At 40.3% G+C, this 21,013-nt stretch overlaps 2 protein-coding genes across 2 annotated transcripts; one reads left to right on the top strand and one right to left on the bottom strand.

The window, feature by feature from the left end:
- Positions 1-20: 20 nt before the first annotated feature.
- LOC308408717 (prostaglandin reductase 1-like) lies at positions 21-9,856 on the bottom strand. Its single transcript, XM_080901105.1, has 9 exons — positions 9,790-9,856; positions 8,223-8,349; positions 8,078-8,123; positions 7,930-7,989; positions 3,678-3,845; positions 3,051-3,324; positions 2,815-2,920; positions 723-841; positions 21-621 (listed from the first exon to the last, which is right to left on the bottom strand). Exons 2-9 carry the CDS (start codon positions 8,326-8,328, stop codon positions 511-513), a joined length of 990 nt encoding a protein of 329 aa, XP_080757231.1. The 5' UTR covers positions 8,329-8,349; positions 9,790-9,856; the 3' UTR covers positions 21-510.
- Positions 9,857-14,039: 4,183 nt separating this feature from the next.
- LOC308408791 (thioredoxin-like) lies at positions 14,040-16,965 on the top strand. The gene is made up of 5 exons (XM_080901200.1): positions 14,040-14,195; positions 14,987-15,091; positions 15,566-15,631; positions 16,052-16,117; positions 16,638-16,965. Exons 1-5 carry the CDS (start codon positions 14,172-14,174, stop codon positions 16,698-16,700), a joined length of 324 nt encoding a protein of 107 aa, XP_080757326.1. The 5' UTR covers positions 14,040-14,171; the 3' UTR covers positions 16,701-16,965.
- The last annotated feature ends 4,048 nt before the right edge of the window (positions 16,966-21,013 follow it).

The raw sequence follows: 21,013 nt of genomic DNA, 5'->3' as shown, positions 1-21,013 counted from the left end.
AAAAATGAGTAGTCTCAGTATTGTTTATAATCAAGTAAATAGTACTTTATTTAATCATGTAAATAAGAGAAACATAAAAGGCTTGTGTAGCATTAACTAAATTCATTTGTGCAAATTCAAAAGCCTCCCAATTCCCATTTTTTCAGTGCAGGGCATTAATACAGCAGAACAGATCTGCGCTGCACACACAGATACTCGCTGTAATGACAGGATAAGAACCCTGAGTCTGGAATTATCATCTCTTCTTTTATTCATTGGTGGTCGTGTTGTTAAGTAAGTCACCAAAACGTACAACTTAAGCAAACTGATGCTGATGTTGCCAGATGTCAATTTGTCAACATGACAAAAGACACAACTATCAATCACAGGCAAAACTCTGTGATTACAAAACTACTCAAAGAGCTGAAATGTTAATGTGAAATTATTTTGTTCTATGTTTATTGCTTCATTAATTCATAGATTGTGTAATAATGGCAGTTATTAGTAACTGGCTCTCTTGCATTGAACTCTTCAGACTGCGACGACGGCCTTGCCCATGTTTTCTCCCTGCAGCATCCCCATAAAAGCAGCCGGCATGTTATCAAAGCCTTTTGTGACATGTTCCCGACACTGCAGTTTGCCCTGTGGATGCACAATACACACATCACAAATACAATACATCACAACAGAAACACAGGTAACTGATGTTTACATCTTTACTTAAAGGAAAGGCTCACACTAACCTCTTTCACCCACGCTAACAGTCTCTTGAGGGTCTCAGGGTGCTTGTGCTCCCACCTACTTTGCAAGAATCCCTCCATCTTCAGCTCCTTAATGATCATGGTGAAGTAGGGATACGGACCTAAAACACAGGTCGTTCAAGAGAAAAATTTAACCCATCTTTCACTCACAGAAACTACAGTTCATGTCTACAATAACCATCTGTGTGCCTCCACAGCACTTGTGGATCTTTAGCAGTGCAGCTTCTCCCTCTAGTGGAAACAATACATGAATACAGAAGAAGTTGTTGGTGGTGTATTATATGCATTTTGTGTTCTTCACAGTGATATTTGTGGGCCTTTGGGTTCCAGGCCCGCTCCAGAAAGGTCACTGTTCCACTTCAGTCTAATGCCATCTACATACCTTTACACCTGTAATTCAAACGAATTCATACAGTTTGGTAATGAAAGCTTTGAACATCCCAGTTGTCCAGTAAGAATCAAGCTAAATGTTGACTGGGAACTGTAAGTGTGCCAGAGACAGTTTAAAAAGGGGTTTATTTTATATGTTTCTGTCATAGATTTGTGTGTATTTAATTTATTTGCTGAAATTGATTAAAATTATTTTAATGAGATTTTTTTTTAAATTGTCTAAAATATGTGATTATAAAATATTGTTATATAATATTTTATAATTATATATAATAAATATAATTATAATTTTTTAAAGGCTGTGTAAATGAGCTATACACCTTTCTGTAAAGTTTGTTTGAGGTACAGTGTAATGGTCACATGACCAGAATTTAGCTGAAGGCAGAACCGTTGCATCGTGGGTCAGAACTAGCATGGACACAGAGGAAGGACAGCCAAAAATGCAATCTGATTCTTGGACATTACCATGAGTGACTTTAAAAATGTCTGAGAGGGGGGCAGAGAGAAAACTTCCAAGGACATCAGTGATGTGTGGACATTGCTGTTGGACATCTGTCGTTCCAAGTACACTGACCCCACCTGAGCAGCTGATGGAGAGACCTGACTCACAAAGTGTGAGTAAAACTTCATATAAAACACCTTTAAGAAAATTATAACAATATGCTATATCATAAAAATGCCATTTAAACCACAGTCTGGGAGAAACTGTTGCAAAAGCTTCGGCTTTTTTAGTTTGAACCCTAAACGATGCACAGACAGCACGCCCTCATCCATTATTTATTCATTCAAGAGTTAAATTTAACATGAGCATCCAAAGTAAAGGCTGAGTAACAAATTGTAACAAGGTTCCTGAAGGGGACCAAGAGCTTCCATTACCTCAGGCATAAATCTATCAAGGACACAAACAAGGACTTCTGTTTTCTCTTCATTACATTGGAGGAAATTGTCTACCATCCAAGAACTTTTTCTATATCTGTAACTCAGAAATATCTTGGAGCTTAGAGAAGATATACAGCTGACTGTCATCTGCATAGCATAACACCCTAAAAGTGTTGAAAACGTGTTAAAGAGGGAGCAGAGATGATATAAACAATAAAGGTCGTATGTCACACATAGACCCGAGAGGTGGAAGAGGACATGAACTTCAAAGAAACCACAAAAATACATCTTTTAGAAAGACGTGACAAGAACCACTCTGAAGCAGATCCAGATACATCCACCCAATATATCAGCCTGTCAAGCATGATGACGATGGTATGGTACAGTATGAAAGACAGAGGTGTCAGGTGCAGCATCAAAAAACGGAATAATAATAACCTCCAACACTATGCATCAAAATTTCATTGCAGATTTTAAAAATAGCTGTTTTAGTGGAAAAATCGCTACGGAAGCCAGGGCCATCAAGAATGGTGCATTTGTGGAAAAGAGCTGTAAGCTGTAATCTTAGGATTCGTCTGTAAATCCTTAGAAGACTGTGTTTATACCAGACTGGTGCCTCATGGGGTTTAAAGTAAGTTTCTTAACCTTGAATCAGTTATCTCCTGTGAATCCGTCTGTAAGTTTATTAATTAAATCTGATTGGTATTTGCAATAATGCAAAGTATTATTATTTTTCTGTCTGTGCACCAACCCTGGTTGTTCCATAGCAGGCACAAAACTTTCAGGAGTTATAGCAGTAACAAACCTGTCTGGGGTTGGCTGTCATTGTAGGTGGAGATACTTCCACACACAGCTATTCTTCCGAAGTTCTTCATCTGCTGCAGGACGACATCTGATGAAGGGCCTCCCACCTAAAACAAAGCAGCAGTGTCACTTAATGCATTGTAATGTGCTGTGAGGAATGCAGTGTGAATACAAGAGAAGAGTAGAGCAATGATTAAATATTAAATGCAAGCTTGAAACTGCACCACCACTGCTCACGTTTTCAAAGAAGCAGTCGTATCCTTCAGGTGAAGCCTTCCTCAGAGCCTCCTCCAGGGAACCCACAGTTTTGTAGTTGAAGACCTTATCAAATCCCAGCTCTTTGAGGTAAGCCACTTTGGCATCAGAGCCTGCCGAGCCCACCACCTTACAGCCCTTGATCTTGGCGATCTGTCCCACCACGGAGCCCACCGCTCCAGCTGCAGCGTTCACCAGCAGGGTCTCACCCTCCTTTAGACCCAACACGTCTTCTATCCCATAAACAGCCGTCAGCCTGCAGAGAGACAGAAACAGTGAATCCAGCTGTTGCCTCTTTGATTGCCAGATTAATTATATACACAAAGATCACTGCTTACAAACTCTGCTTCAGCTCATCAGCAAAACATCTGGAGTTAGCCACTTGTTGTCTATTAGCACGTTTAGCTGACCTCTTAAACACCTTACAAACACCTATAAATAAAGTCTTACACTAAGATGAATGTCTCAGATGGTTTAGTTTACATTTAAGATTCAGCTGATAAAACTTCACATCGATCTACCTGCTGGAAGAGTCAGAACATCCTGCCACGATTTATCGTCCAATAGAAAGTGACTATGATCTATGCAGGTTACTTAAATCTGTCTTACCCGGGCATCCCGATGGCACCCAGAGCCAGAGACAGGGACACATCTTTAGGCCACTCAGGCAGGATGGGAGTGAGGCCGGTCCCATCACTGAGCGTGTGGGTTCTCCACCCACTGTTACTCACAACGTGGCTTCCCACAGGAAACGCTGGATTTTTACTCTGGATCACTCTAAGGCAAGGCAAGGCAAGGCAAGTTTAGTTGTATAGCACAATTCAACAACAAGGTGATTCAAAGTGCTTTACAGAGACATTAGAAACAAGAACAAATAAAAAGCATGATTTAAAATTGAATAAAACAAGCAAATAAACGAACTAACTAATTAACAAACAAACAAACAAACAAACAAACAAACAAACAAACAACAGTATATAAAATCAAAACAGATAAAATCAGAACAGTAGATAAAATCAGTAGTTAAATGTAAGTTTTGAAATTTAAGCTTAAAGTGTGGATTTGGTGCTTTATTCAAATGCAGCTGAGAACAGGTGAGTCTTCAACCTGGATTTAAATAAACTGAGTGTTTCAGCTGATCTGAGGCTTTCTGGGAGTTTGTTCCAGATATAAGGAGCATAAAAGCTGAATGCAGCTTCTCCGTGTCTGGTTCTGACTCTGGGAACTGATAAAAGACCGGATCCAGATGACCTGAGGGATCTGGATGGTTCATACTGGGTCAGGAGGTCATTGATGTATTTTGGTCCTAAACCATTCAGAGCTTTATAGACCAGCATCAGAACTTTAAAGTCTATCCTCTGACGGACAGGCAGCCAGTGTAAGGACCTCAGAGCTGGACTGATGTGGTCCACTTTTTTGGTCTTAGTGAGGACTCGAGCAGCAGAGTTCTGAATGAGCTGTAGTTGTCTGACTGATTTTTTAGGTAGACCTGTAAAGATGCTGTTACAGTAATCAAGCCTACTAAAGATGAATGCATGGACTAGTTTTTCCAGGTCCTGTTGAGACATCAGATCTTTTATCCTTGATATATTCTTGAGGTGATAGTAAGCTGACTTTGTTATTGTCTTAATGTGTTTTTCTAAGTTTAGGTCTGCATCCATCACTACACCCAAATTTCTCGCCTGGTTTGTGGTTTTTAGATGTATAGATTGAAGTTCTCTGGTGACCTGTAATCGTTTTTCTTTGGCGCCAAAGACTATTACCTCAGTTTTGTTTTTGTTTAGCTGGAGAAAATTGTGGCACAACCAGTCATTGATTTCCTCAATGCATTTACCAAGAGCCTGTACAGGGCCTCGGTCTCCTGGTGACATTGTGATATATATTTGTGTGTCATCTGCATAGCTGTGATAGTTTATTTTGTTGTTGTTTATAATCTGTGCCAGTGGGAGCATGTAGATGTTAAACAGAAGGGGTCCCAAGATGGAACCTTGGGGAACTCCACATGTGATACTTGTCTGCTCAGATGTGAAGTTACCTATTGATACAAAGTATTTCCTGTTTTCTACGTATGTTTTGAACCAGTTTAGTACAGTTCCTGAAAGACCTGTCCAGTTCTCCAGTCGTTTGAGTAATATGTTGTGGTCAACTGTATCAAATGCTGCACTGAGATCCAGTAAAACTAGGACTGACATTTTTCCACTGTCTGTATTCAGACATATGTCATTAAACACTTTGGTCAGAGCGGTTTCAGTGCTGTGGTTCTGTCTAAAACCTGACTGGAAGGCATCGTAGCAATTATTCTGTTTTAAGAAGTAACTGAGCTGTTGAGAAACTGCTTTTTCAATGATCTTACTTAAAAACGGGAGATTTGAGATCGGCCTGTAGTTGTTCATTTGTGTCTTGTCAAGATTGTCCTTTTTCAGTATAGGTTTGATTACAGCAGTTTTTAGTGATTCTGGAAACACACCTGATAATAAAGAAAAGTTGACGATCTGTAACAGGTCTGACTCTAAAGTCTTTGAGACCTTTTTGAAAAAACTTGTTGGCAGGACATCTAAACAGCAGGAGGAGGAGTTCAGTTGACCTAAGATGTCCTCCAGGTCTTTGCTGTTAATAGGTTGAAACTGTTTCATGGTGTTTAAACAGTTTTTTGGTGGACACAGTACATATCCTGGATCTGCTGTTGATGTACCAATTGCTTGTCTAATTTTTTGGATTTTTTCAGTGAAGAATTTGGCAAAGTCATTGCAGGCCATGGTCGAATGAAGTTCAGCTGCCACTGACACAGGGGGGTTTGTTAGCCTGTCAACTGTAGAAAATAAGACCCGAGCATTATGGCTGTTTTTAGTGATGATGTCAGAGAAGTAGGACCTCCTTGCATTCCTCAGTTGTAAATTATAATTGTGAAGTTTCTCTTTATAAATGTCATAATGAACCTGGAGGTTTGTTTTTCTCCATCTGCGCTCAGCTTTCCTACACTCTCTTTTTTCATTTTTCACCAGTGTGGAGTTTCTCCATGGAGACTTTTTCCTTCCAGAGATAACCTTCACCTTAATGGGAGCAATAGTGTCCATTACATTTAACATGTTAGCATTGAAGCTATTGACGAGCTCATTGACTGACCCTCTGGGCAGGTCAGGTGTTAATGGGAAGACCTGGTTAAAAATTGCACTACTGTGTTCAGTTATACACCGTTTTGTGATCACTGCTGTTGATATATTTGTGTGGGCTGAGATTTTACTTTCAAAGAAAACACAGTAATGATCAGATAAGCCCACATCAGACACAGTAATGTTTGAAATGCTCAGGCCTTTGGAGATCAGTAGGTCAAGAGTGTGTCCTCTGTTATGTGTGGCCTCTGTTACATGCTGAGTCAGCCCAAAGTTGCCCAGAGTGTTACTCAGGTCTTTAGTCCCTTTGTCCTGAGGGTTGTCCACATGAATGTTAAAATCCCCAGCAATAATTACACAGTCAAAATCAACACAGATCACAGACAGCAGTTCACTGAGATCATTAAAAAAAGTCTGTGCAGTGTTTGGGAGGCCTGTAAACATTAAGAAACACAACTTTGGATGGGGCCTTCAGCTGTAAAGCCACATATTCAAAAGACTGAAAACTTCCAGGAGATAGCTGCTTACATTGAAATAATTCATTAAATAAGACAGCAACCCCTCCTCCTCTCCTGCTCGCCCTGACCTCACTGATAAAACTGTAGTTAGGAGGGGTCGTCTCGATGAGAGCAGCTCCACTGTTACTTTGGTCCAACCAAGTTTCAGTTAAAAACATAAAATCAAGGCTGTGCTCAGTGATTAAATCATTAATTAAAAATGTTTTCCCAGCTAGAGATCTAATGTTTAATAAAGCCAACTTAAGTGTTTTAGAGGTATTACTTGTCCCCTCGTGTTTGGGAGCAGTCTGTGGCACACAAGGTATGTTTACTATGTTTAAAGATCTTTTAGAGTGCAGCTCTCTGTGTTTTGACCAGGCCACATGTCTCCTGTCACCTAAAAGTACAGAAAATTTAAAACCTTCTAGTAAACAGGAAAACAACAACACAATATTAAAACAAAATAGTCTGTGCTGTCACTGGGATAACTCATTTTACTAACACAGCTGGCTGAAATTAAACTGTTCAACTGTGCTGTCTTTGTTTCAAGTTTTTTTTGGTAACGAAGTCTTGAAGATACATGAGCGTCAGTGTGATGAATAATGTATGTAGAAGTAAAAACAGAGTTTACTTAAAGGTGTGTCTTTTTGATGTCTCAGTTTGTAAAATGAATCCTGGCCTGAATAACAATCTTACTGACAGTGAACAACTTACTGCTATTCACCCAGAATATTCGCTGGTGCTTTGATTTATTTAGATTCAGCTTCCACAGCCTTCTCCTTGTGATTAAAGGGTGGCTGTAGCTTGGGTGGTAGAGCAGGTCACCTACTAACTGGAAGGTTGGTGGTTTGATCCCAGTCTGCTCCAGTCTGCATGTCAAATATCCTTGAGCGAGATACTAAACTCATGTTTCATCAGAGTGTGAAAGTTAGATAGGAAGCACTTAGAAAAAGAGTTCTTGTGTGAATGGGTCTGAATGTATAAGTTGTGTAAAGCGCATAGAGTGCTCAGATAGAGTAGAAAAGCGCTATATAAAGACCAGTCCATTTATCATTCTTCCTTTTACATCACTGTGGTTAAACCCTCTTGATCTTGTTTGCTGAGTGTGATCTTTGTGCTTTTTTATATTAATCCCCACCTTTCAATTTAATCTGCTCCCCGAGCATAGCAGTGGGAATCAAAGATATACGGACTGAGTTCTGTGTCAGCACATCATGCAAGTTTTCTGTGTGCAGGTGTGTTTGTGTTTCTTACTTGGCCACCTGACCTCCGATCATTACATCTCCCTCCTTCATGTGGGTTTTGCTGAACGACCTGTTGAGACCAGCGGTGTGTTACAATATGCATTTATATCAGGAGCATTAAAGTAGTTCAGTAATGAGTGACGCTGCTCTCTGATCACCTCATGTACGGGTCGACACTGAGAAACACAGCTTCCAACAGCACCTCTGCAAACAAAACTAAACTCATTTAAAGTGCTCGATGCTTAATGTTTGACAAAAACTGAAGAAGGTGCTCTCCTGTAGAGAGAAAGAAGAAAGACGTACCTCCATCTTTGGGCTCAGGGAGCTCCTCCACCTTCAGCCCAAAGTCACTTTTCTTTGGGAAGCCGTCAAAGTGCTGAGTCATTACCCATGACTTAGCTTTCACCATGATTCTTCTTTTTTATGGCCGCTGTAAAGAAATATTGCCCGTCACTGTTATCAACAGACATGAAAGTGCTGAGTCATCCAGCGCTGTGCAAAATAGAGCTGAATAAAACCTGAAGTGTGACGTTCACTCTGTGACGTTTAGCTGTGGTGAGCATCAAACAGCACAAATCATTTTAATTTTTCATGACATCATCGGTTAACTATAAAGTGTAACAATGACAGCGTAGGCTGCCCTTAGGCTCAGTTTCCAAGCTGTGATTAAAAGAACAATTCCAACAAAATGCAGAAATCCTCATCGTGCTCAAACACACACACATTTACATATTTACACACAAGTCATTTGAGTGATCAGAGTAAAACTATTACTATAAAAGTACTGGCTTACATACAAGTATTCACATAGAATCAAGTTCAGTGATTCTGTTTTTCAGACTTTATGAGAATATCAGTGAACCTCTAAACACATTGAAACACAATACTGTCATGGTCTGGGTGGGTGCCAGTGTTTCTCCCTCCGAGCCGGCATCTCCACCCCTGGGAGGTGCCACTGTGTTCTGCTTATTGCTCGCACCTGTGGGTAACTAAGCCAAGGACTCATAAGGCTGGATTGTCGGCTAACCCTAGTTAGTGCAGGCCACCGCTGTGATTTTGTACACGACTTGCAAACTATCTTGTCTCATTCTGTATCTCTCTTTCATAGCCATGCACCAAGTTGCCAGACACGAATCTCCTCTGTAGAACACCCATCTGGACCTCCTGACAGTCTCACGGGTTTCTCGCCCCATGCACCTGCCTGCCTCCCTGCCTCAACGCCAGGGATTTCAGATTTCGGACCACTCACCCAGACCACTCACCCCTCCACGCCACTACTGACCACCCACAGCAAGTAAGCAGTGCAAAGGAAAATTCAGAACAAACAGCTTGCCCGAACCATACCTGAATGTCTGTACTCTAATTTCAGTGACTCTGACCCTTTCCCCGGACCCAGCCAACCAGTTTGACTCTCCCTTCAGCCCAATCCTCGGAACAGCAGTTTCACTGACGAGCGACCAGATTGTTTACTTAGCTCAGGCTGCATAAACCCCTTAGGTTTAGGTGTTGCTTCTAGTACTTGTTAAACTCACGTTTCAGTTTTCTGACTGTGTGCACTTGCTGAGAAAATAAACGTTGTCACTGAAACTTTCTATGTGCTGTTCTGCGCCAAGCATTTGAGTCCTTTCTCTTTCAAGGCGACCTCGCCCGTGACAAATACAATCTAACTGTTCATACACAACTACCACTGTAGTGGAGTATCTCATATTTTATGGTCAGTAGCAAGATAACACTTTATGCAAAGGCTTTAAAGGGATAACACCGACCCCCTGCTGATGTTTGCTGCTCAGCCTCAGAGTTACCTCCTCCAGTAAAATCACACTTGATGCAGTTCAGAAACAAACAGCTCTCTCTCCTCTGTGTGACTTACCGCTCGCCTTTCTTCACAGAGAAATGCTGGAAGCTGTGGAGTGGGTGGAAGTGAGGAGAGGCAGGAATGTGAACAGTTATGAGGAGAAAGGGCGGGACACAAGCTTTTATTGCTGGATATGATTGGCTGAAAATATTGTACACTATCTAACAGCACCTGGCCAACAAAGATAAAGACATGTGCTTTAATATGCTGTACAGTTTGTTACCCAGCCGGGTAAGAAAGGCGAAACATTTGTTGATTTACTTTGGATAATAACACGTTGAACTTTGAAAAATGTCTATCTTTGATTTTTGAGATTAAATACTTCAGTTAGAAAAAGGCAAGCTTGTAATCAAACCTCAAGATATTTCATGTAAAGTTTTAATATCTGTAGATAAAAGTTTTCTAAATGTAAATTTGTTTTGTTACCCATGTTGAATATGTGAAACCCATGTTAGCGTGGCCTTATTTTGCATCTCGTAATGCCTGCAAAGAGATGATGGTGTCCTAATGAAGCTTTGCATGACTTCCAGGAGTAGTAAATCCATTTTTTATACTGTCATCATATAAAGAAAATACACCCTTGTTCAGGTTTCATGCATTAGCACATAATAAAAAATCATTAGATTGTTATAAGGTCATTACTTACATACAGACTTGAATAAGCAACAACACATATCAAGCCATTTCATTATTTAATTAACAACAACTATAATAAAAGACTAAGTACATCCTTTCTGCTTCCGTAGGAATAATAAGAGTAAGCAGCAGCCATGTGCTGCTAATCAAATGTACTGTTTGATATAACACATGAATGCACACATAGCCCAGATAAGTGTATTACTAAGGAAGTGCAGCACAGCCAGGCTTTCTTTGCCTTATCAGGCTCAAAGGGGGCGCTGAATGTGCCATATGACATTTCTACCACACAAAATGATCCCCGTGAGTGACACCGACTGTGACATTATTACATAATAATGACAAAATAGTGATTAAAAATTTATAAAGAACATAAAAAATTACAAATAAAATGTAAAACTATACCAAGTAAAACAAGACACCAATGCTTTAGAAAATAATTAGAGTGAATTTACATGTAAATCTTAATTAAGCTTTATCAAACACACATCTGTGGCAATTTTGATATGGATCTCTTGATTTGTGAACATTTTAGTTATATCAGCTTTACTTTTGAATTACTGTTCTTATATTGAACCTGCAACCTAAAGGGAACCTGTAGAATCAGAGTAAAAGTATATAGCTATAATTTAACAGGTGACATCAGGATCATGTGTTCATGAACACCACAAATAAACATTTAATAAATATTTAGCTTCAGTTTTTTTGCACAGCATTGGATGACTCACCACTTTCATATCTGTTACTATGAGGTTGATAACAGTGAAAGGCAACATTTATTTACAGCTGTCATAAAAACAAATCATCATGACTCAAGGAAAGTCGTGGGTCATGACTCAGCACTTTGACAACTTCTCAAAGAAAAGCAACTTTGGGCTGAAGGTGGAGGAGCTCCCTGAGCCCAAAGATGGAGGTAAGATGAGTTTGTATTTTCTCTTTAATTAAGGCTTTAATAGGAATGCACTCTCTTCAGTTTTTGTCGAAAACGAAACCCAGAGCACTTCAAATGTTTTTATTTTTGCAGACGTGCTGCTGGAAGCAGTATTCAGTGTCGACCCATACATGAGTTGAGAAGAGAAAACTTATACTGAATTATTTTCATAATAATTAACACTCCTGATAAAACTACATTGAAACATATTAACAATCATCTATAACATACTGCTGGTCTCAACAGGCCGTTCAGTCAAATCTACATGAAGGAAATAGATTTGATGATTGGAAGTCAAGTCAACAACACACCAACACACACAAACGCCTTTTATTTGTTGTCATGTGAGTCTGTTGTGTACTGAAACATGGCATGGTTTTCATCTGCTGTTAATTAGAAAGCATTTGCTTCATTTTACAGTAAAAAACAAAACGGCGTAGAGGTATGAAAGAGGAACTCTGTCATGCTGATTTAAATTATGATGACTTTGCTATTACTGTTATAAAGCCTCGAGCTGATCATTAGCCAAATCAGGCCCTGCCAAATACTCGAGTGAAGTGAGATCACCTTTCATGTGCTGAAACCTGAAGTGCCTTCACGCTGATAACACAGAGAGTCTTTGAGTGTGCACATTTTTCACTACCAGTTTCCTTCTCATCCTCATTCTACAGATGTCAATAAAGCCGCAGTGAGCAAGAATAAACAGAGTAAGACTTTCCTTGGCTCAACATCTCAAACAGTTCAGCAAATATCAGGAAAAACAAAGTTTCTATGCAGTTTGGATCTGGTAGCCATAGCCTGGATGGGGTTTTCCTGTACTTTTCAGGGAGCCTAAAAAAACAATAAGAATTAAAAAAAAAAAAAAAAGACCTATCGAGTCAAAAAGAAATCAACAATATTTCACTTGTGGGGGAGAATCCAGAAGCGAAGAGTAGAGCAGCTGAAGGCGTTAGACCTCATGGCAGCCAAAATGGGGAAGGGTCGGTGAGACTGTGAGAAGAAGAAGACCTGGGAGTATGAATGACATACAGCAGTACAGAAAGGTACTATGGAGCTTGAATTAACTGGAAAACAACGAAGCTGCTAAAAGACAGGTGTGATTAACAAATTGAAGAAGTTCTGGTGATGATGGGAGCAGCAGAGCTCTGGACCAACTGAAGTTCCTGTATGGACTTGTGAAGAAGGATGTAACCAAGCTGTGAGCAAGGATGGCAGTGCTGTTAGGTGAGAGAGATGGATGTGGACAGCAGTGGCCACTCGCATAGGGTACATGTTAAGGCTCTACATAGATTCACCAGAGAAGCATAAATCAGAGTTCAGAAAAACTAGCTGGAAAATGCTGGAAAACTTGTGGGTGAACGCTCTGATTTTGAGCAGTTCTCCTCTGCTTTATGTAATCAGCCAAAAAACCCAGTGGACTAACAAAAACAAAGGAAGAGGCTGCCATCCCATCATGCATCTTCATATTCTGGTCTCACAGTTGTTGATGATTGAACGTAAAGTTAATTCAGATAAGCGCTCAGATTTTTTTCAGTATGGCTGTTCAGTAACAGGACATGCTTCTTGGAGTTATGAATTTCACCTGATGACCTTCTTTAGTAACACTTGCCAAACTTTGTCTTTACGCTAGATTTATACTTGCCATTGGTGAGCAAGCAGCCATGATGGTTGGTTTACCATCTGTAGAATGTGGCTGTTTAAACCCACAAAAGGGATGAAACCTCAGAATCAGCAACTGATCACAAATAAAATAAAGCTAATGCTGCTGGCAGTTGCAAATGATTATGCAAGTCCCCGTCTGTCAAATCCCAGGTGGGGATGTTGAACCCTTGAGTGGAACCTGAAACTAGTGATTGAGCCCCTAAAGTCATCAGCTCGATGGAGCTGTTTTTCCATGAACTTCTACACAACCTGTAGGCTATTTCTACAGCAACAGAGGAAATTTCACTGCTGAACTTGTTGCACAGGTGACATCCTATCACTGAGCTCCTGAGAGCGACTCATTCCTTCACAAATGTTTGTAGAAGAAGTCTGCAAGCCTATGTGCTCGATTTTATACCCCTGTGGCCATGAAAGTGATTGGAACCCCGAAATTCAATGATTTAAATGTGTGAGTGTCTCACCAGTACCGTGAACAACAGCTTCTTGTGTATTAACATATTTTCCACTAGAGGGAGATGTTGCACTGCTGGAGATCTCTACGCGCTGCGGAGGTGCACAGTTATTTTAGACATGAATCTGATGTGAATAAAATAATTATATCTGCTGCTTTTAAGGACCTGCCTGGTCGAGGGGGTTGAAGTGCTCCAGATATAAGAGCGCAAACACTGTTAACATTTTCTACGAGTTTCAGCCTTTTATCAGAAAGCTGTGGTGAGGGTCAGCTCCATGGTTACACAGGCTGCTGACGGTCTCTGTCAGTGGATGACTCCAGGAGAGTCTGTGTTCCTACACCTCGTTTCTATGAGTCCTGGTCTCATAAGAGTGTATGAGTGTGTGTGTGTGTGTGTGTGTGTGTGTGTGTGTGTGTGTGTGTGTGTGTGTGTGTGTGTGTGTGTGTGTGTGTGTGTGAAACTGGCTGAATGACCTGCAGAAAGCGCTTGGAGTTCTCGGCTGAGTAGAAAGGCGGTATAAAAAAAAATCAATGTATTTACGGTTCAGCTCATTAAAATTTTTTATTGTGTAAACCAAATGCAGAGACTTCCGCTTCGACTGCTGATGGCTAACTTTACGCAGAGTGTTTAAAAGCCTGGGGCGTGTGCTGACCGCAGGTCATTTCCAAACTTGGAGGTTTGTTGTTGTGTCTTGGAAACATTCGTCAACAGTAATCATGGTTCGTCAAGTGAAGAATCTGGTAAGTGTGTCTTGTTTGCTCTTCTTTTTGTGCCTCTGTCCGTTTGTAACACATTAATGGATGTTTTTCGCACTATGGTTTTATAGCGGAGCAGCTGTGCCACAAGCGTAAAAACAGTTTTGGGTATGTACGTAGATTTTTAGAGAAACGCACCTTAAACAAGCTTTCCAAAGCTAATTGTAGTTATGGGTTGATTGTATTGCATTTGTGTGGAAATAAACGTCATTTCAAATGAGTTCATAGCCTCAAACGACCACCACATCTGAAATTTTCATTTTGTGAAAGGGGAAACTGAGCGTGGAAACATTTAGACTTGAGGAACAGTGGAGAAACCTCAAGAAGATCAGCATCAACATCAATTTCTGTGACGAAGAGAAAAAAAATGCACCATGAAGACGCAGAAAACTACTTTTGGGGGTAAAATGAGCTCGTACTGATCTGCGTAAATTTTAAGCAAACACTTACATGCAGTCTCTAAAGGCTTTTTTGAGCATGGGGAACCTCTGGTATATCCCGTTAGGTTTGGTGTAAATCTTAACGAGCAGTGTAGACGTGTCATACTAAAGCTCAAGTTAGGGAAACTGAAAGCGAAATCTTTCTGGAGGAAGCGTTGGGCTGAAATCCTCTGTGCGTAAATACAGCCGCAGGCAGCGATCAGTGAAAAGTGGACAACAACGCTGTAACAATCTGTATTTTAATGTGAAACACTGACCTCCATTTTTTGTTGTCAGGTTAATTATAAGATTCAAATCTATTTCAAACTATGTTGTTGGTTTTTGATTTCTCTCCAGGTAGAGTTCAATAACATCCTGAAGGAAGCTGGAAACAAGCTGGTGGTGGTGGACTTCACAGCCACTTGGTGTGGCCCCTGCCAAAGGATTGCCCCAGTGTATGAGGTACATGCTGTCAAAACTAAAACGACTCCGAACTCTTGCATCTGCATGTCGATCTGTGCTTCCACAATTGATGAGAATCTCTTTATTTCTGTCCCTCACACATTACAATAACCTGTATATTGGGATGGCTCATGAGCCAGAGGAGTCACTATGGTACTGATGCTCTAGTCCCAGAGTCGACTGTCCCCACTCTTAGCATCATTTTGACCCCTTTGCTCCAATAACCTCAGCAATGCTAAAGATGGCATTTCTTCAATAAGTTACGTTGTGAATTTTTTTTCAACTATAAGTTAGATTTGACACATTAAGAAATTACTATTAAGATGAAAAACAACCCACAACTTTTATGGCACAAGAGAACAAATTCAGACTTTTATTTTAGATGTTTCCCCTTTTGATCCTTCATAAGTGTGACGTGGCAGCAGATGAACTGCACAAGTTTGCATGTTGACTCACTGATCTTCTCTCCTGCAGAAAATGGCTGCGGCGCCTGAAAATGCCAACGTGATTTTCCTGAAGGTGGACGTGGATGCTGCCCATGTAAGTCTGAGTTTGACTTACTTCCTGATGAGCCTGCAGAAGCAGTTGGATTACTTCAGCTGCTGCCAGGCCTGTGCTAGCGCAGAGATCCTCGACACGTCTCTGTACAGTTGCTGTCAAACATGTTTGTGGTTTTTGCAGCATTTTATGGAACATCACACGACAAATGAGAGTGCAGGAAGAATCAAATAAATTGCATAAAGATTCATTTCTGTGCTGTGGGAAAGAGGCAACACTGAAGTGTTGGAGAGTATGATCTTGGGTAGCTGAAGAAGCCCGTCTTAGTCACGCTATGCTTAATGGCTTCTTCTTAATTGGCCTCTCACCACATCTACAGCTACAGTTGGTCATAACCATCTGTAGTCAAGAGAGATCTTGATGACCCAGTGAGCTCATCTGATTTATTTGCTTCTCTTTCAGGATGTGTCCTCATCCTGTGGAATCAGATCCATGCCCACGTTCCAGTTTTACAAGAATGGCCAAAAGGTAAGTCAAAATGCTACGTGTACCTGTCAGCTTGGTGCAGATGTTTGGCGTGTAATAGATTTTTGGACACATTGAGCCTCGTGCTCAAAATTGTTTTCAAGTGACACATAGAAGTGATCTTTAATATAGTGTTTGGCATTCACCTGCCGGAGAAAGGCCTCAAATCTTATGTTGCTTGAAGGATTCCTTCCTAATCTTGCACAGTAATGCTCTAAAAGCACGTCATACATGAGTCACTTAATATTTTCTAACGACAACAAAGCAATGAACCTTTCTGACAAATAGAGGCGAGCTCGCGACATTAAACACCAGCTTGAGGAGGCGCCTGTGATCGAAGCCAGACCTTCACTCAGTGGTCTCAGGATTAAACAAATTGAGTTAAATATCTCTCATAAATAAGGGTTTAGGTTGTGTGAAGCTTATTGTCTCCTATTTTACATTTTATCTAAGATAAATGGAAAATTATGTTTTGTTTTGGGGCTTTTTATGACATTTTTAACCCTCTATCCTTGTCTTTCAGCTCCACGAGTTCTCCGGAGCTGATCAAGCTACACTACTTAAAAAAGTAGAAGAGCTGAGATAAGAAGTCCAGTCAACACACGACCATGTTGCAAAAAACAAAAATGCCTCACATTACGATCTGTACATGATTCATGAGCATGAAGTCTATCTTTCACAGGCAATAATATATCTACATATCCTTTAATATTGACATAGCTTTCCTGTCTTAACAAAATATGATGCTGATAACTTTTAACTTTGTTTTTCTGAAAGTTTGACTTTGATCCCAAACTGCTTTGTATGTTTTGTGTTCAACAAAGTACATACAATAAATGGATTACATCAAATCAAGAGACTTGATGGTATTTTATGCATCAATAAAAATGGGAGAGTAGTTTACACATGTGCAATGGGCCATCACAGCAGCAGCTTTGACGCGTTGTACAAGTACAGCTTCATTTCACAAAAAGTCCTCAGAGCTGAAAAACACATTTAAGTTCTGTTTAAAAACTGCAACCAAAACGATTGTACACAAACTTCAAGCGTCACAATCTCTTTTCATCTCATGTCAAATGCTTTGACTGAATTTTTACAATAATTTCTTTAAACATAGCACCTCATTTTGCATGTGCATTTGTATACATGCATGTTAGCATGCTAATCAACCCTAAATGGACTGGAGCTGAGACTGATGATTATACTGCATACATGATTTCCACAGCCCTGTCATAGATTGGTGACCTGTCGAGGGAGCACAGCAGCTGGGATTGGCTGAATAACGGCCACCACCAATGAAAACATTTCCAGAGCAGTTACTGTGGAAAACATCTGCACAGAACTTCATGACAATCCAGCTGATCAGCCTTACTCTTACTCATTAAATTTATCTTTCAGTCTTTTTCACCAGCGCACCATGGAGCAGTGTGAAAACCAGCAAACAACCGGATGCCACGTAGCATTTTGCAGCAAAGGTTTGGGCAATTTGCATAGAAAGTTGGGCGACATCTGAGAACTGCAAGTGAGAATTTCTTGTGTTAGACCCTCCTACAGCCACCGAACTCACTTGTTCCCACTTTACACCAACAGGTTGTTGTTACTGTGCTTTCGAACACCAGCATTTATGTCTTTTTTCAAATGCATGAACCGGTTTTTGATTAGGTACTGGTACAGTGCCAATGAAACCAGTGGTTAAAACCGGCTTATCTGACTGACTCTTTTGTTTTGTGTCAGTGAGCCTTTGTTTGAGCACAAGTGAGGAAGAGGACACACACAGACATGTCAAATTAAGATCAGAGAAATGCTTCCTGTAACACACACAGATTCTATTCCTGTGAGCGAGTTACGCAGTGAAGATGATACTGAACAATAATGCAGTGAAATAGGAAAATATGAGTCTTCAGAATGAGGTTTGCAGCAGCATTGGGCCATTTAACCTCACGCACACAAACAAAGGCAGTGCAAACACATCAGGACAGCAACAGTGTGTGCAGGGAGGCAGCAAAGAACTCAGCAGCTGTTCAGGGGAGCTTACCCTGGATCCAGCCTTTGTTTTTAATATTTCATGTAAAGCATCTGAACAGTCATTTGAGTTTCAGACTGCACACAGGGATTCAGTGTGGAGCCCAATCAGTGGTTTGACTGTCTGCTTTAGTATCTGTACTTGTGCATAGATAAGAACGGGTCCAACATGCATTAGACAGATAGATAAAAATGTATTTGTCCATTTGGTAAGAGCAGCTCTGAAGTCCTCTGTGTTAGTCTGATGAGCTCTTACACACTGACTTTGATGAAAATGAATGAAAATGGATTTTTAACCCTTTTCTTTTTATTATTTATAGCAGTAAACTATTTTTCAGATTATTAAGAAAGTAACATCCTCATGTTTCAGCTATCATGTGAACGTTTTTGCATTTGTTTCTAATTCAAATGCAGCATTTTTTTTAATGATTCAGTCATAAAACTGCTGTCAGGTGATGTTTTTATTCAGACTTGTGCCGAGTGAGAAAAGCAATTTCTAAATTTCCCATATTCCTGGATTCAGTTCAGCTGGCACTCCCATCATATCAAAGCAGAAATACAGACGTGTGCCTCTGTTGTTAAGGTTTACTCATCTGGTGGGAGTTACAATAAAAAGTCAAGAATCAGGTCTTTAAATCCTGATAAAACCTACTGCATGGCTGATTTTTTTTAAATAACAAATGTTTTAACAAAATGTCTTAAAATAATATCGCTTGGAGTATTTTTTCCTAGTTAACAAAACAATGAGATAAGTGCACCTCAGGCTGTTACTCAGGTATGTGAAACTGCTGTGTCATTGGAAGTTGTTTTTCTTGTTTAATGGTGAGGTTGTTCCTGGATCCAGTCTACAGAAAGTATTCACACAGTTCATGATACAGAGAAAAATAAGAGTTGGTGGAACTTCCATTTACGTTGACTACCTGAAACACACAGGTAGCAAATCACCCAAAATCTTAGTAAACTAACCTGCTTCCATACAGCTGTTTTCTGTGGACTGTCCTCACTATAGCGAGATCTTTCTTCCACTGCTCTGTGCTGGTTTTTATACCCCAAATTTTGTCGTCTGCTTTTACCCCAAGGTTTAAAAGGCCTGTGTGTTTCATTTTTCTTGTCCTTGTGTAACTTGGATTTTGAACAGCAAGTTAATATATATTATTGCTACTTGAAGCCAGAATCAGAAGATGGAGAACAATCAATCCTTTTGACATCATTTAACTATTCAGTGACTTACAAGTTACTTACAGCTCTAGTTTGCATCATTGATATGTTTCAGAGATATAGCATTAAAACATATCCCAGCTTATCTGTACCGTATGTGGAAATGCTTCTCGGCTCTAAGACGCAGGTCACTCCTGATACGACTCAAAAACCAGCACATTTCACCAAACTCAGACTGCAGATTAAGAGCAGCTGAGTGGGTGACTTCTTGTCACGGCAAGTGTTGTGAAACTGATTAAGGAACTCAATAATGATGCAAAGAGTTTTGAGGGTGTGTTTGTCTTCCTGTTGTAAAAGGGATTTTTGAGAATGTAGACAAGCTGCTGCACAAGAGTTTATTTTCCTCATGTTGGCAGGTGGGGAAAGTGGAGCTCCCACCAGGGTGTAGCTGTCGTCACACTGAAACATCAGAGGATGCCCGGTGTTCACGTTGAGTTCAAGCACCTTACTGGTGCGGCCACTGACCACTGACAAAGCAGAAAAACCACAGGGATGTGACATAAGATGTGTTTGATGCACACGCCTCCTTTGAGCGACTATGGGCCAAGCAGCTGCACAATGGCACAGACGTGACATGCAAATGTGCAGGTTAGGCACCCGTTGCTTGCTCAGTTTGCACTTAGGGAGGAGCCCCGCAGGACAATGAAGTAACCGTGTTATTAAAAATATTTCCGACACACCGCGGCCTGGTGGGTGTGAGAAAGGGGTGTGGTCCTAAACCTTGCAAATGAATATTAAAGTAAAAGGAACCTGAGTTTGTTTACAGCTGAACTGAAGAGGGGTTTACATTCCTCCTGAGTGCTATACGCCACCTAGTGGCATTTGTGAGTACATGTACCATGTCCTGGGATAGTACATGCACAGTAAAGTCATATTACCTATAAATCAGCAATTAAAGCAAAAAAATACTGTGATTTCACTTTGCACATTATTTACAAGTTCTCTTTTTAATCGCTCCTCAGATTTTGACCTTTAAGTGTTATTTTAATCCATATTTATGACAACAGGCAGTTGTTTTTGGCCAGATATCTTTGTGCCAGTAGACTCAGTGAAAAAGAAATTGCTGAAAGAGCATTATGGTTAAATATCCAACATTATCTCAAACACGTCTGTCTCCTTGTCTGTGCACAAACTTAACAACACACACTGGCTGTTCGGTCTCCCTGGCAGGTGTGAGTGGAGTCTCTCTGTGACAAAAAGGGAGAGGAATATTTGATGACCAAGACGCAGAAACATGTATGTGAGTTTAGCCTGCAGTACTAGTGAAGTATTGAAGTGAACATGCAACCTGAAATCACAACACTCGGTTGACGAATGCTTATTTTATGTTGTTTTCCTGCAGAGGAAAAAAATGTATATAAAGATAGAAAAGATACAAGTATTATGATCAATCTACAAATGTCTCACCTGAACTTATTAGTTTGCATCTATATGTAGAAATGATGGTTTACACTTTAAACCTCTGAGTTCCTCACACTGAGACTGTGAGGAACTCAGAGGTTTAAAGTGATATTGTTTTTAAATTTTGGGGAAAAACATCTGTAAAGCAACAAAGAAAGCTGGATTTTGGTCTTTAACCTTATTGGCAGCGTGCCCTCTGTCACACCTCAGATGGTGTGCTAAACGTTCGGCCAATAAGATTGAACATTAAAAGCACGT

Source organism: Rhamphochromis sp. 'chilingali' (genome assembly GCF_963969265.1).
Source record: "Rhamphochromis sp. 'chilingali' genome assembly, chromosome: 1".
NCBI lineage: Eukaryota > Metazoa > Chordata > Actinopteri > Cichliformes > Cichlidae > Rhamphochromis > Rhamphochromis sp. 'chilingali'.
Note: the sequence above shows the minus strand (reverse complement) of the source record. Positions and strands in the feature narration are given on the sequence as shown.

What these genes read in the sequence shown, in the direction of transcription:
- LOC308408717 (XM_080901105.1), bottom strand. Translation starts at nt 8,328, where the DNA reads ATGGTGAAAGCTAAGTCATGGGTAATGACTCAGCACTTTGACGGCTTC. An exon ending in GGTGCCATCGGGATGCCCGG is followed by an intron (nt 3,325 to 3,677) that starts GTAAGACAGATT and finishes GTCTCTCTGCAG; the next exon opens with GCTGACGGCTGTTTATGGGA. An exon ending in ACGACTGCTTCTTTGAAAAC is followed by an intron (nt 2,921 to 3,050) that starts GTGAGCAGTGGT and finishes GCTTTGTTTTAG; the next exon opens with GTGGGAGGCCCTTCATCAGA.
- LOC308408791 (XM_080901200.1), top strand. Translation starts at nt 14,172, where the DNA reads ATGGTTCGTCAAGTGAAGAATCTG. An exon ending in TTCGTCAAGTGAAGAATCTG is followed by an intron (nt 14,196 to 14,986) that starts GTAAGTGTGTCT and finishes ATTTCTCTCCAG; the next exon opens with GTAGAGTTCAATAACATCCT. An exon ending in GGATTGCCCCAGTGTATGAG is followed by an intron (nt 15,092 to 15,565) that starts GTACATGCTGTC and finishes TCTCTCCTGCAG; the next exon opens with AAAATGGCTGCGGCGCCTGA.